The 13,773-nt window shown below is 56.9% G+C and overlaps 1 protein-coding gene across 1 annotated transcript in view; it reads left to right on the forward strand.

Annotated features, from left to right (window-relative positions):
• Positions 1 to 13,773, forward strand: part of DNAH17 (dynein axonemal heavy chain 17) — a 117,731-nt gene that overhangs the window by 47,872 nt on the left and 56,086 nt on the right. The window contains exons 30-41 of the mRNA XM_012802834.1: positions 175 to 282; positions 1,236 to 1,367; positions 1,758 to 1,918; positions 2,476 to 2,632; positions 3,693 to 3,797; positions 6,272 to 6,429; positions 6,804 to 6,942; positions 7,076 to 7,303; positions 7,662 to 7,799; positions 8,844 to 8,976; positions 9,575 to 9,702; positions 10,260 to 10,408. Coding sequence (XP_012658288.1) covers positions 175 to 282; positions 1,236 to 1,367; positions 1,758 to 1,918; positions 2,476 to 2,632; positions 3,693 to 3,797; positions 6,272 to 6,429; positions 6,804 to 6,942; positions 7,076 to 7,303; positions 7,662 to 7,799; positions 8,844 to 8,976; positions 9,575 to 9,702; positions 10,260 to 10,408 — 1,736 coding nt within the window. The remainder of the gene's footprint in view (positions 1 to 174; positions 283 to 1,235; positions 1,368 to 1,757; positions 1,919 to 2,475; positions 2,633 to 3,692; positions 3,798 to 6,271; positions 6,430 to 6,803; positions 6,943 to 7,075; positions 7,304 to 7,661; positions 7,800 to 8,843; positions 8,977 to 9,574; positions 9,703 to 10,259; positions 10,409 to 13,773) is intronic.

Consider the following 13,773-nt stretch of genomic DNA (forward strand, 5'->3'; position numbering starts at 1 on the left):
GGGTGTTGCAGTGGGGGAGGGGCAGCTCTGAGACGAGGGTGTGTGCTGTGTCCACACGGCCCCTCTGTTCACCACCCTGTATTGGAAAACAGTTGGCATCAGCAGCAGGAACTTTTATTATTAGTGTAACTGGCCGCTCACTGCTCAGGAATGGGGGGGCCTCTCTGTTTCCAGATTGCCCTCACATGCACCCAGATCTGGTGGACCACGGAGGTGGGCCTGGCGTTTTCAAGGCTGGAGGAAGGCTATGAAAACGCCATCAAAGACTACAACAAAAAGCAGGTTCGTGATCCTGTACGTCCATCTCAAACTCTGCCAAGTGACTACCAGAAGCATCTTCCTTTCCAAGACTGGACCTTGTGAAACTGACATTCCCATGGGTCAAAAGCTGCCAAGTGTCAGCGACCCTGGGCACTTGTACCCAACAGCAACATCTTCTGAAATATGTAGCTTTCATGTCTTAGCTGGAAATCGTGAAATGCTACTGCAAGTCTTTTTTTTTTTTTGAGACAGAGCCTCAAGCTATCCCCCTGGGTAGAGTGCCATGGCATCACGCTCACAGCAATGTCCAACTCCTGGGCTCAAGCAAGTCTCCTGCTTCTGACTCCCAAATAGCTGGGACCACAGGCGCCGGCCACAACGCCCGGCTATTTTTTGGTTGCAGCTGTTGTTTTTGGTGGGCCTGGGCTGGATTTGAACCTGCCACCTTAGGTGTATGTGGCTGGCGCCTTAGCCACTTGAGTCACAGGCGCCGAGCCGCAAGTCTTTTTTCTTAAAGATTCTTGGTTAGAAATGCTGAAACCAAAGATAATTTTTTTAAAAAGAAAAATATAGCTATAATCCCACCACCCAAATATAACACTGTTGACATTTTCTTAGTAGCTTCCTAGTCTTTTTGTATGTGTACAATTTGTATGTAAAAATATACAAACTATCTGGAAAGTTTTAAAACCAACTGTTTTTACTTAATCTCCACCCTCTCCCCACAGCATTAATTTTTTTCTACTATATCACTTTCGGTGGCTCTGTGCTATTCCCTCACAGGCCTGTCCCAAAGGTTAGCACACCCCACACCACATTCTCCTGTTTTCTGTTACTGTAAACAAGAGTGTGGTAAACTTCCACTTGTGACTATGATCTCCCGAGAACCCAGACAGCCCAGGGGCCCCATGGGGGGACCACCCAGCCCTCAGTGGCACCCCGCAGCGTCTGTGAAAGTGTCTCTCCTCTCGCAGATCAGCCAGCTGAATGCACTTATCACACTGCTCATCGGGAACCTCAACCCCGGTGACAGGATGAAGATCATGACGGTCTGCACCATTGACGTGCATGCCCGGGACGTGGTGGCCAAAATGATTGTTGCCAAGGTACACGTGCCCACTGTCCCCAGGGAGTGGCTAGTGAAGGGCCAATGTACCTTGTTGCGGCCATGCTTTCAGAGGCTCCTAACCTGCCATTTCCAGTGGCTGGGACAGGACCCCAGCTCAGCCCCCAACCCCTCGCCTAAAAGGCACAGTGATCAGATGAGCAATACCCCCTCATGGGATGCACTCATCCTTCAGCAAGATTCAGTGGGGGGCAGCAGTAAGGTTGGATGCCTGGTGCTGGAGAGGAAGGAGGAGGGCCAGGAAGGCGCCTGAGGGCCCAGGAAGGCGCCTGAGGGCCCAGGGGCCGGCAGGAGGCAGCCTGGCCTTCTTGGTGGGTCTGCCGGTTGCGTTGCTCTCAGCCAACAAGAAGAGCTGCGGCTCCTTCTGCAGGTGGAGAGTTCTCAGGCCTTCACCTGGCAGTCCCAGCTCCGGCACCGCTGGGATGAGGAGAAGCGACACTGCTTTGCCAACATCTGTGATGCCCAAATCCGGTATTCCTATGAGTATCTGGGCAACACGCCGCGGCTGGTCATCACCCCCCTCACTGACAGGTGGGGACGCACCTGTGGGCCCATCACACCCATCCCTAAACAAGTCCCGCATTCCTTTGGGTCCCTTCTCTGTGATTCTTCACATTGTCAGGCTTGGACACCAGCTGCTGAGGCTGAATGAGCCGGGCACTTGGGTCAGGGGGACCCATGGTCAGGGTTAGTCCCATCACTATGCCAGGCCTCAGGCTCCATGGGGATATTGTTTTATGAATTTCCATGAGCTTGTTGAGGGTTGAATAAATTACTCAACAACCCCAAACACTAAGATCAGAAGCCACCCAGCCCTGAGCCCACCCTCAGTAGATGTGGGTGGTGTTCCAACCATCACCAGTTTAGTGGTACTCCCCTGCCCGAGTGCCACAGTGGGAAAGGTCCCTGTGCCACCTCTGCCCTGAACGGTGCCTGTCCCTCAGTCACATCTGAAGTCCTTCCTGCCCTCTCGCTGTCGTGCCTCCTGGGGCTGGGCAGGGGCAGCAACACATCTAACTAGACCCTCAGTGAAAGCAGTGGGCGGCCGTGGGGTCACTGGCACAGTGGTTAAGCAGAGGTCCCGACAGGTGCTACATCACCCTGACACAGTCCCTCCATCTGATCATGGGCGGGGCGCCTGCTGGCCCCGCGGGGACTGGCAAGACGGAGACAACTAAGGACCTGGGCAGAGCGCTGGGCACCATGGTGTACGTCTTCAACTGCTCCGAGCAAATGGACTACAAGGTGTGCAGCTGAGGCCCAGAGCTGGGACCCACATCCCCACATGGGAAGAAATCTGAGCACCCTGTCCCAGGAGGCCCCACAGCAAGCTCTCAATCCCTGAACATCTGCAAAGAGCACCAGCACTGGGGACCCTGTTGCTGGTGGTGTCCCCCTCTGGTGGCCTGTCTGACAAATTAGGCCCCAAACACCCTGCCCTGGAGGTAACCTTTTCCCAGCCTCTGTTCCAAGATTGCACCAGAGCTGGGGACTCCAGGCAGAGGATAGAACCTCCCTTATGGGGGTGTGTGTGGGGACCAAGTAAGAGCTATGTCTAGGTGGGCTTGGAAGGGGAGCAGAGGACAGGCCTGGTCCCATCAGTCATCACAGACCGTTCTCTAATGAGTGAGCAGGGGAGGGATGTCTCAGTGGTCCCGGCTGCTGCAGCCTCCTGCAGGAGGGGAGGTGGGGGCAGTCCCTGAGTTTGGGACCCTAGGCCTGAAGAGGCCTCGCCTACCCTGCCCAGATCTGAGCCCCATGATCTGGGACCCCATCCTGAGGACAGGCAGCTGCCCCTGGGGCTGTTGAGACCACACAGTGTACTGCAGCCTCCCGGACTTAGGAAAGTGCAATCTGCGGTTGGGACCTCCAGAAGGGGGTAGTAACCACCTGGAATCCTAGATGGAAACTGAAGGGTCGTCCTGATTACCCAGCCAGGCCCCCCAAGCTCCTCAGTTGAGAGGACTCGTCCTTTGTGTACATAAAAGAAAAGGCTAAGAATAAATCAAAGCCTAGATTTTGTGAGTGGGCACTTGTCTAGCCCTCTGGCCAGGAGCCCTGCAGGAGCCTCCATCCAGGGTCTCAACCTGTGTGGTCCCGGCAAAAGGATGGCTCTTTCTGGCACCCACGGGGTCAGCCCTCTCTGAGAAGTGAGCCTGCTAGCCTTCTGGGGCCTAGATGTCTCCAGCCTGGCTGAGCCACGGGGGCCAGGGAGAAGCTTGATGAGGGGGCAGATGACCCCCCTCAGGCCACTGGCCCCAGGCTCTTCCTTCGCCAATGGCTCCCTCCGTCTCACCCTTTCCAGTCCTGTGGGAATATCTACAAGGGCCTGGCCCAGACCGGGGCCTGGGGCTGCTTTGATGAGTTCAACCGGATCTCGGTGGAGGTCTTGTCCGTGATTGCTGTGCAGGTAGGCCCCTGCATGAGTCCAGGTGACTGGCTGCCTGCCTGCCCCTTACCTCACACCCTTCCCATTAGCAGACAGAACCTCCTTACCCACCTGCAGCATTCCAGGGTCTGGGGGATGGTGTGACACAGAGGTGGGTGGCGCCCCCAACCTGGCCCCTGGGGTCAGGTTAGACATTCATTCGGGTTGAAAACAGTAAAAATCTGGTATGGCGACGTACGTGCAGATGAATACAGGTGAGGAGATAATTTCACTCGGGAGGGAGAGCAGGACCAAGGGCTTTGCTGTGGGTATCTGTGGAGCTGGGCATTGAAGGATACTAGCAGTTTCTAGGTTAGACAAGGGTACCAAACAGGAGTGTCAGGAAAGGAACGGGGTGGGAGGAGGCAGGGAGGCAACATGGAATGCTCAGGCTGAAGCACCGGGACGGCAGGGCAGGAGTGGGGTTCTTGGTGAGGGAGCCGTCCTGTGCCAGCACCACCCCCACTCCATGTTAAAGTCACCCACAGGGCCACCCACATGACTAGACAATCATTTCTGCCTCAAACAAATGCCTATTGGGGTGGAGACCCCCTGGGCTCTGTAGGGTAAGTTGGGGCTGACCTGGAGGCCCAGAATAACTGCAATATTCTTGAAGGAGATGGGAGTCAGGGTGTGGGTGGGTGGATGGTGCTGAGACTGCCACCCACACCCACAGCAGGGAGCTCAGGAGAAGGGCGCAAGCATGGGGGCCCAGACTGCTCAGACCCTAGCCTGGGCTCAAAGCCCAGCTTAAATTTACTACGTTAACTCCCTAATGCTCTGCGTGTCAGGGATTTGAACTCTCTGCACCTACATTTTCTCATCTATAAGATGGAATTGATGACACTGGTTTGCCAGTGAATCACAGGTGGCCACCTCCCCCTAGGTGGCTCCTTCCAGCCTGAAGAACCCCTGAGCCTGGGGGCTGGAGACCAGTGTCTGGGCATGAGGCCCTGACCCAGCGTGTGGGCAGTGCTGGCTGCTGCCTGGGCCTCTCCTGCTACCCCACAGTCAGAGAACTCGGCCTGGGGGGATGGAGCCTGTTTGGGGCACTGGAGGTTTTGGTTTTGGTTTTGGTTTTGAGACAGAGCCTCAAGCTGTCCCCCTGGGTAGAGTGCTGTGCCATCACAGCTCACAGCAACCTCCAACTCCTGGGCTCAAGCGAGTCTCCTGCCTCTGCCTCCCAAGTAGCTGGGACCACAGGTGCCCACCACAACACCCGGCTATTTGGTTGCAGCCATCATTGTTGTTTGGTGGTCCCAGGCTGTATTCAAACCCACCAGCTCAGGTGTATGTGGCTGGCCCCTTAGCCGCTTGAGCCACAGGCGCCAAGCCAGGGACACTGGAGTTTTATGGACTCAGAGGCCGCAGGAAGGAGAGAGTTGATGTGGGAAGCATCCGGCCGGTCCCTGCCTGCCAGAGGTCACACTGTGGGCTCTGCAGACCAGTCATGGCAGGAAAGGCAGGAAAACCAGGGCAGTGGAACCTGGGTTCAGGGAGACTTGGGAAGCCAGGCAAGTGGGACATGTCTCACCGCAAGTGTTGGGCGCCCCCAAGTGGGGACTTGGAGATCTGCAGCTGCCTTGGAAGGTTGCTTTAAAGGACCAAATGCAGACAGGGGCGGGGTGGGGTTTAACCTTGGACATGGATAGATGGTCAGAAAGACTGTCAGGTGGTCCAATGAGCAGACCAGTCATTGTCAGCATGGGAAAAGGACGCAGAAGGCTGGGAGGTGGGACACCACTCAGCAAAACCACAGTGGGAACTATTGGTTCTGGCAATGGCCTGGAGCCCCTGCGAAGAACCATACTGAGTGAGGAGACTCACTGAGATGAGAGTCACAGAAACAGAACAGATACTAGTCGCTAAGGGGCTGGGGGCGCGAGGAACAGAGGGACATGGTGTGGCTACAGGAAGGGCACAGGGCTCCCGTGGTGGCCGCCACTAGCACCAGGACCCTGCTGCATTGCGCTGTAGTCTAAGATGTCCCTGTTGGGCACTGGGCACCCCCACATTCTTTCTTACAACCGCGAAAGGTCTACAATGGCCTCCAGATGTAAAAGCTTAATTTAAAAAAGAAACTAGGGTTAAGCTCCCGTAGCACAGTGGTTACAGGGCCAGCCCCATACACTGAGGGTGGCGGCTTCAAACCCAGCCCAGGCCAGCTAAACAACAATGACAACTGCAACAACAATAAAAAAAAATAGCTGGGTGTTGTGGTGGGCACCTGTAGTCCCAGCTACTTGGGAAGCTAAGTCAAGAGAATCGCTTAAGCCCAAGGGTTTGAGGTTGCTGGGAGCTGTGACACTGAGGGTAGGACTCTGTCTCAAAAAAAATAAAAATAAAGAAACTAGGAGGACACTGCAGACTCAGTCACACGCTGTAACACAGAGACCCACCTGGCTCAGCGAAGCCGGCCACTTCCCTGCTGACATGTCTGTGTACCAACCACTCAGGTGAAATGTGTCCAAGATGCAATTCGGGCCAAGAAAAAAACATTTAATTTCCTCGGAGAGACGATAAGCCTCATCCCCACCGTTGGCATCTTCATCACCATGAACCCGGGGTACGCAGGGCGCACAGAGCTGCCTGAGAACTTAAAGGCTTTGTTCAGGTGTGTGGCACAGGTGTGACTTGGGCTGGCCCCATGCCAGGGAGAGAGCGGAGGGGGAAGCCATGGAAGACGGGGCTCATCAGGACAGCACTTGGTGGGCAGGAGATGGCACACTTGAGACACAGCCCAACACTGTAGGAGCCGATGGAAGGCAGGCCACTGGTTGGCACTTGGAAGGGTCACACTGGCAGGCTAGAGACACCCAAAGGGAGGTCAGGGACAGGGCCGGGAGCCCGGCTCCCTGCCCCAGGAGGTGACCCATATGCTGCGGCCCACTGGCAGGGGAAGCGTGCATTCCCAGGTGAGACAAAGGACGGATGGAGGCATGAGTGGGGGAGGGATGAGGGAGGAGCCCACCTGTCTGATCTCCCTAGACCCTGCGCCATGGTGGTCCCTGACTTTGAACTGATCTGCGAGATCATGCTGGTGGCCGAGGGCTTCCTGGAGGCGCGCCTGCTGGCCAGGAAGTTCATCACCCTCTACACCTTGTGCAAGGAGCTGCTGTCTAAGCAGGTGTGTGTCCAGGGCCCAGGAGTGCATGGTGCGTGTTGGGCACGGCTGAGGCTGCCTCCCAGCCCTCCTGGACCCCCACCAGCCAGGGTGGGAGGGAGAACTCAGCTGTGCCTGCCGTCCCTGCTGCCCACAGGACCACTATGACTGGGGCCTCCGCGCCATCAAGTCTGTGCTGGTGGTGGCCGGTTCCCTGAAGAGGGGGGACCCCAGCCGAGCAGAGGACCAGGTGCTCATGAGGGCCCTGAGAGACTTCAACATCCCCAAAATCGTGACCGACGACCTGCCTGTGTTCATGGGGCTGATTGGGGACCTCTTCCCAGCTCTGGACGTGCCTCGGAAGCGAGACCTGAACTTTGAGAAGGTAGAGTCACCCAGGGCCTTTTCTCCACACTGAGAGGTTGGCCCTGCCTAGGATGTCAGACAGGGACCCATATGGCAAATGCAACCCTGGGTAGGAAGCCACGTTCCACAGGCTATGAGAAAGACCCTGGGGCTGCCACTGCGTCCCTAGACCTGGCTGGGGGGTCACTCCCTCAGATGGGGCTGGGAGGCTTTGGGCAAATGCTTCCCTCCCAAGGTCACAGAAGCAGCAGTAGCCAAACTTGTAGATGCCCCCACTTAGAGGGCTATGGTTCTCTTCTCCCCTGTCCCACTGGGCAGGAGGACCCCGCCAAAAAGAAAGGCTGTCCCAGTGCCCAGCCTCGCCTGTGTCTCGGCAGGTCATCAAGCAAAGCATCGTGGAGCTCAGGCTGCAGGCCGAGGACAACTTCGTGCTGAAGGTGGTGCAGCTGGAGGAGCTGCTGCAGGTCCGACACTCCGTGTTCGTCATCGGGAACGCGGGCAGCGGCAAGTCTCAGGTGCCTCCCCCAGAGGGCCCGGCAGGGACCTGGCCGGTGCAGGAGGCCTAGGGGAAGGGTCAGCCCCCCCCCAATCACCTCTCCCTGCCCTGGGGAGTCGCTCAACTATGTCCCAGTCCAGGAAGGACAATTACGGGGAGGGGAGAAGGCGCCACAGCCTTGCCCCCCAGGGGCCTTCCTCCTGCTTCCCCCTCTCTGGGCCAGCCCCACCCCCACTCCTGTCCCCTGTCTGTGCCCTGCGGCTGGTGAGGTATGGAAGGTGGTGGCTGATGCCACTAAAGTCTGTGCCACCAGCCTGAGTTCATGCGCTGCCCCCAGTAAGGACGCTAATGCCAAATTGTTCCTCAGACTAATAATGGGGGGGGGGCTCACAGCAAGTGGTTTTGTAAAGGCAGGAACTGTATGAACCCCGTTTCCTAAAAAGGAATGTACGTACACACAGATGAGATGTCCTTAAAACCTGTCTCACGAATTGGTGCCCATAGCACAGTGGTTACAGCACCAGCCACATATACCGAGGCTGGCGGGTTGGAACCTGGCCCGGGCCTGCTAATCAACAATGACAACTACAACAAAAAATAGCCAGGTGTTGTGGTGGGCACCTGTAGTCCCAGGTACTTGGGAGGCTGAGGCAAGAGAATCACTTAAGCCCAAGTGTTGGAGGTTGCTGTGAGCTGTGACACCACAGCACTCCCGTCTCTCTGGGTGGAAGATCGGGAGCTTCTCCCTGTGGCCTATAGTACTTGTATTAGTAGGAAGATGCTAAGGTGAATTTTTCCAGAGCTTAGCCCGGCCTGAGGCAAGTGGCCCTCTGCAGCTGTAAATGTGAATGATTAGCCCCTGGCACCCATGGTTGCTGGTGGGGGTGGGGGGCAAACTCACCTACGTGCCCCCAAAGCAAACCAGATCACAGGAGATTCTGCACATGATCACAAAAGGGTGATTGTCCGGGCTCACATAAAGGGTCTCATACCTGTCCAGGGCAGGTGCAGGGGGTGCTGAGGACATGGAATCACAGGTGAATGGCCTCCCACCTTTGCCCAGGTCCTCAAATCCCTCAACAAGACCTACCAGAACCTGAAGAGGAAGCCGGTGGCTGTGGACCTGGACCCCAAGGCCGTCACCTGTGACGAGCTCTTCGGCATCATTAACCCGGCCACCAGAGAGTGGAAAGACGGTACCAGGAGGGGGGCCCGGGGCAAGGCAGGCAGCTCAGCTGTGGGGGCAGCACCATGAGGACAGTGCTGTGGGGGCCACCAGGGGGCACACCCAAGCTGGGACCTGTGGGAACCTCAGGCTGCTCTGCCCAAGCAAGGACAGTGCAACCTACGAGAGGGACACAGGGCGAGGCTGGGCCCAGGGCAGCCATGCCTAGGCCAGGCTCTGGGCTGGAGTTCCTCTGGGAAGTGGCTTCACAAAGAGAACTGGGGTGTCCAAGAATGGGCTGGGGTGCAAGGTCAGAGGGCAAAGGCCAGGCCTGGCTGGGGCATTTCAGAGGAAGGCCACACCATCCCCAGGGGTGAGGAGTAGGGAGGGAAAGAAGCCTGTCACTCTTGTCACTCTGGTCCTCAGGCCTTTGTTGTCCATCTGAAGCAGGGGACAGGCAGCCTCTGAGTGAGGGGTGGGAGGGAGAAGGAGGGGAAAAGGGAAAAGAAGGAGGAGTGAGGGAGAGAGGGGGAGGAGGAAGAGGAAGGGAGGGTGCCTGGCCTGCCCCCTGCCCGGCCTCTGTGCCCCCCGTGCCCCCCGCAGCTGCTGAGAGCTGGGCTTCCTTCCAGGCCTGTTCTCCACCATCATGCGAGACCTAGCCAACCTCACTCACGAGGGCCCCAAGTGGATCGTCCTGGATGGGGACATAGACCCCATGTGGATCGAGTCCCTCAACACCGTCATGGATGACAACAAGGTGCAGCCCAGGCTCTAAGCTAACCCCACAGCCGCGGCGGGGCGGGGAGGGGCAGCGGTGAGGCCTCTCCATGGGACACGTCCCCTCTATGCAGGCGGGGCTTCTCCTCAAGGGCTTTCTAGTAGCAGGTGGTTTAGGGTAGAGATCCTGGAAACATTCTCCAATTTATATGTAGCACGTGGAAACTACACAGAATGTTTGGGAGGCAGAATTCAAACTTACCTAGAAGCAGTTTTATTCATAAAAAATGATCCTCTGTTGGGTAGAGGCGGGAACACAAGACTTTCCAGAGAAGGTGAGGGTTTGAGAACCAAGTGTGATCCTTCAGTGTGGTCCTGCCTTGGAGCAAGAGTGCAGAAGGCTGCCCAGGCTGTCCTAGGGCAGGGCAGGGGGCAGAGTGGGGCTGAGAAATGCTAGGATGAAAAAGGCTTGCTCTCACCAGCGGGTGGCACAGGGTTGCCAAGTATCTCCCTGTACTCAGATATTTGCTCCAAGCTACCCCTCCTGGGACTCCATCATGGTGATGTGGGACCTGTGACCTGCTGTCCCCCTCCTAGGTCCTCACCCTGGCCAGCAATGAGCGAATCCCCTTGAACCGCACCATGAGGCTGGTATTTGAGATCAGCCACCTGAGGACGGCCACCCCGGCCACGGTGTCCAGGGCTGGCATCCTCTACATCAACCCAGCAGACCTGGGATGGAACCCGTGAGTCGGTTTTGGTTTCCCTGTTCCAAACCTCCTCAGAGAAGAGTAAGGCGGAGGGCCTGGCTCAAGGCTATGTGCAAAGTTATCTGTTCACTCACAACTAAATGCCGTGCACTGAGCCGTCATCAGGCACCGGGGCCATGGCAGCGGGAGGGCGAGAGACAGACTCGCAGGTCACCAATGTGAGGGCACCGTGGCACTGCTGCTGGGGACATGGAAGTTTTCCCAAAGCACCAGGAACATAGGAACAACAAGGACTAGTGGTGAGGGTGGGCCACAGCCCCCGTGGAGAAAGGACATTTTCACAGAGGGCTGAGGTCTGGGCTGCCACATGACAAGAGCTTTCTAGGTGGACAGAAGCTGGGGCAGCAATCTAGGTGAGAACCAGCATTTCCAGGGGCATCGGCACAGCGCACCAGGCAGGTGTCGGGTATGCCCAGGTGAGGTGGTGGTGGTGAGGGTGTCCTTGGCAGGAAGGGACAAAACTAGGCCACCCAGAGGGCCAGGCTCAGGAGGTGTGATGGGAAGAGGACAGTTGGTCAAGCCAGTGGGTAAGGGGTAGCCACTGAGCATGGGAGAGGAAGAGGTAGGCTGAAGAGATGCTCTAAAGCTTAAGAAATTGAAGACTTACTTCTTGAGGCAGATTTTTGGGCTTGGACACTTGGCCAGTAATGGGCAGGGTAATAGATTTTCTCAGGATACAGAAATAAATAACAGCTTGGAGCAAATGTCCCACATGGACTTGTGTGGACATCCCAGTGGGGCATTCCTGGAGGTGAGGCCTGGGAGAGCCACAAGCTGGAGGCAGTGGGTCATCCCTCCCTCCAGGCACCTGCTGTGGCACCTGCTGTGCGTGCGACCCTAGGAGACTCCCTCAGCTGGAGCGGGAAGGGGGCCCATGGCCTTCGGAGGAAGAGCATGCTGAGCATGCTATGTTGGGAGGAAGAGGCGTGCAGAAAGGACTTGGAAGAGAAACCATCCAGACACGGGGGAAGAAAACTTCAGGGAGGAGGAGGCCAGATGGGATCACATCCAGACGACAAGGAAGCCCAGGACGGAGAAGTTTCTGCTGGACTCAGCAACAAGAACTGCTCACTCACTCAAGAAGAGCAGCTTCACAGCACAATGGAGGCAGAAGCCAGACTCCGATTAGCAAGGAGGGACTGGCCAGACGTGTGACAGCGAGGCTGTGTCTGGAGTGCTGGAGGGTGGACCCGGAGCAAGAACAATAGAGATTTGCTGTGTTAAGACAAGAACAGGTTTGGGTCTAGGGGTCAGACTGTTTCTAGGCACAGGCGAGCCTGCAGGCAGAGAACAAGACATTTACAGAGTCCCAGATGTGCCTCTCTGCTCTCTGTAACGGGAGATGAACCGTCTGCTGGGAGGCAGGCAGCACGGTGTGACCAGGTCTGACAGGGCCCCGAGAAGAATGTCCCCTACAAGGACAGGACCAGAAGCTGGCTGGCCCCCTGAGCTGCTGGGAGCCGCTGAGCCCTGGCACTATTGTGCTGGCTGCTCCAGCAACACCTGCCCACTTACACTGGTGTCCTGAGGCCACCATACCAAAGAACCGCAAACTGGGCAGCTGCAAACAGCAGTGACTTATCCTCCCAGTTCTGGAGGCCAAAAGCCTGAGAACGAGGCACCAGCAGGGCCAGTTCCTTTGGTGTCTGACTCTCAACCGGGCCTCTCTCTTTCTATCTTGCGGGGGCTCCAGCAGCCTCTGGCGTTCTTTGTCGCGTCTCTGCCTCTGTCCTCATGTGGCTTTCTCTGTGTCTGCCCAAACTTCCCACTTCTAATAAGGACACAGGTCATTGGATTTAAGGCCCACACTAATCCAGGATGATCTCGTCCCAAGAGCCTTAACATGACTAAGTCTGCAAAGGCCTTTTCTCTAAATAAGGCTGCAGGTGGTCGCATCTTCTATGGGGCTGGTGGTCTGCCCGTTGCAGCCCATCAGACAGTTTCCCACAGGGGACTGAGACAGAGTGTGGGGGCTGCTGAGACGCAGGGGGACAGGGAGCAGACAGAATGTGGGCGTTTGGGCTGTGGGGGCAGGAAGCCAAGCTGGCGTGCACAGAGGCGGGAGCCATGCTCCCAGAGGGATGACCTGGAGGGAGAGGGAGGAGACGGGTTCCACTAGAGGAGCAGAGTGGACAAGAAGCAGGTGCAGGGTCCCCAGAGAAGTGGAGCAGTGTCCTGAAGGGTTAGGGCAGAGACTCAAGGCTGGATGGGCCCAGCTGCCTCCAGGGGCGGAACCGGAAGCTGTTGGACCAGGGGCGAGAAAGTCGGCCAGTCTCACAAAAACGTGTCTCTGTGGGTTCATGTTGCGGATCAAAGTCAGCATGCGCATAAATGTGCACTGAAGGATTCCTATTAAGGCCACATCAGAGATTTGACACAAACACCTCCAAACTCTCAGGCAACAGCAGCAGCCTCTGTGTAGGGGTGCACAGCAGCCTCCCCTTCTGAAGACTGGCACACCTGGGTCCAGTCCTTACCGGTGAAGGGCTGCTCTGCCGCACTGGGAGCCCAGGGACCTTGGACAAAGGCTCTCAGCTCCCAGTTCTCTACTCTGAGAGAAGCCGAGGGGGAGGGTGGAGCTTCCAGAACAAGAGAGCACGCAGAGGTGGCCGGACGGCTGGGTTGGGTAACGTGAGCCTCCTGCTGACGCCCCCGGCATCCTGGAAATGACGCACGTGCTGAGCTCATTGACCCTCCAGGGAGCTGGATGCTATTTATGCTTTCAGCAGACACTTCTTTGGCACTTCTGACCAGGCCCGTGTAGTCCTCTGAAATGGAGGTGATGTAAACACCACCCGTCCATGGATATGAAGCCCGGGGCTCAGATGCATTAAGCAACCTGCCCAAGGCCGCAGCTGCCCACACCAGAGCAAGTTCTCGCCCAGGGAAGTGGGGCTTCAGAGCCCACACCCCTCGCCATTGTGGGGGCCACCCCCACCGCGAGGCAGCTACGTGATTGACAATCCAACAGGAGCACCCCAAGGATTGCCTGTTACATCTGGACTCTTCCATTGAACGTGACAAATTCAACTCTATCTAAAGCTATTGGAAAACCTCCACTGGGGCGGTGCCTGTGGCTCAAGGAGTAGGGCACCAGCCCCATATATTGGAGGTGGAGGTGGTGGGTTCAAGCCTGGCTCCAGCCAAAAACTGCAATAACAACAAAAAAACCTCCACTGTCTCAAGTCACCAAGTGGGTGGCTCAGACAAAGCTGGGCCCAGGAGTCCAGGTGACATGATGTAACGTCCCTGCTATGACCTCGTCTCCCCATTATCCTTTATCCTTCCTACCAATCCCCACTTTCTTCCCAGCCTGGGGGTGTTGTGAGCTCTCTCCTCCT

This window comes from Otolemur garnettii, unplaced genomic scaffold (genome assembly GCF_000181295.1).
Source record: "Otolemur garnettii isolate 467f Iridium unplaced genomic scaffold, OtoGar3 scaffold00018, whole genome shotgun sequence".
In the NCBI taxonomy this organism is placed as follows: domain Eukaryota; kingdom Metazoa; phylum Chordata; class Mammalia; order Primates; family Galagidae; genus Otolemur; species Otolemur garnettii.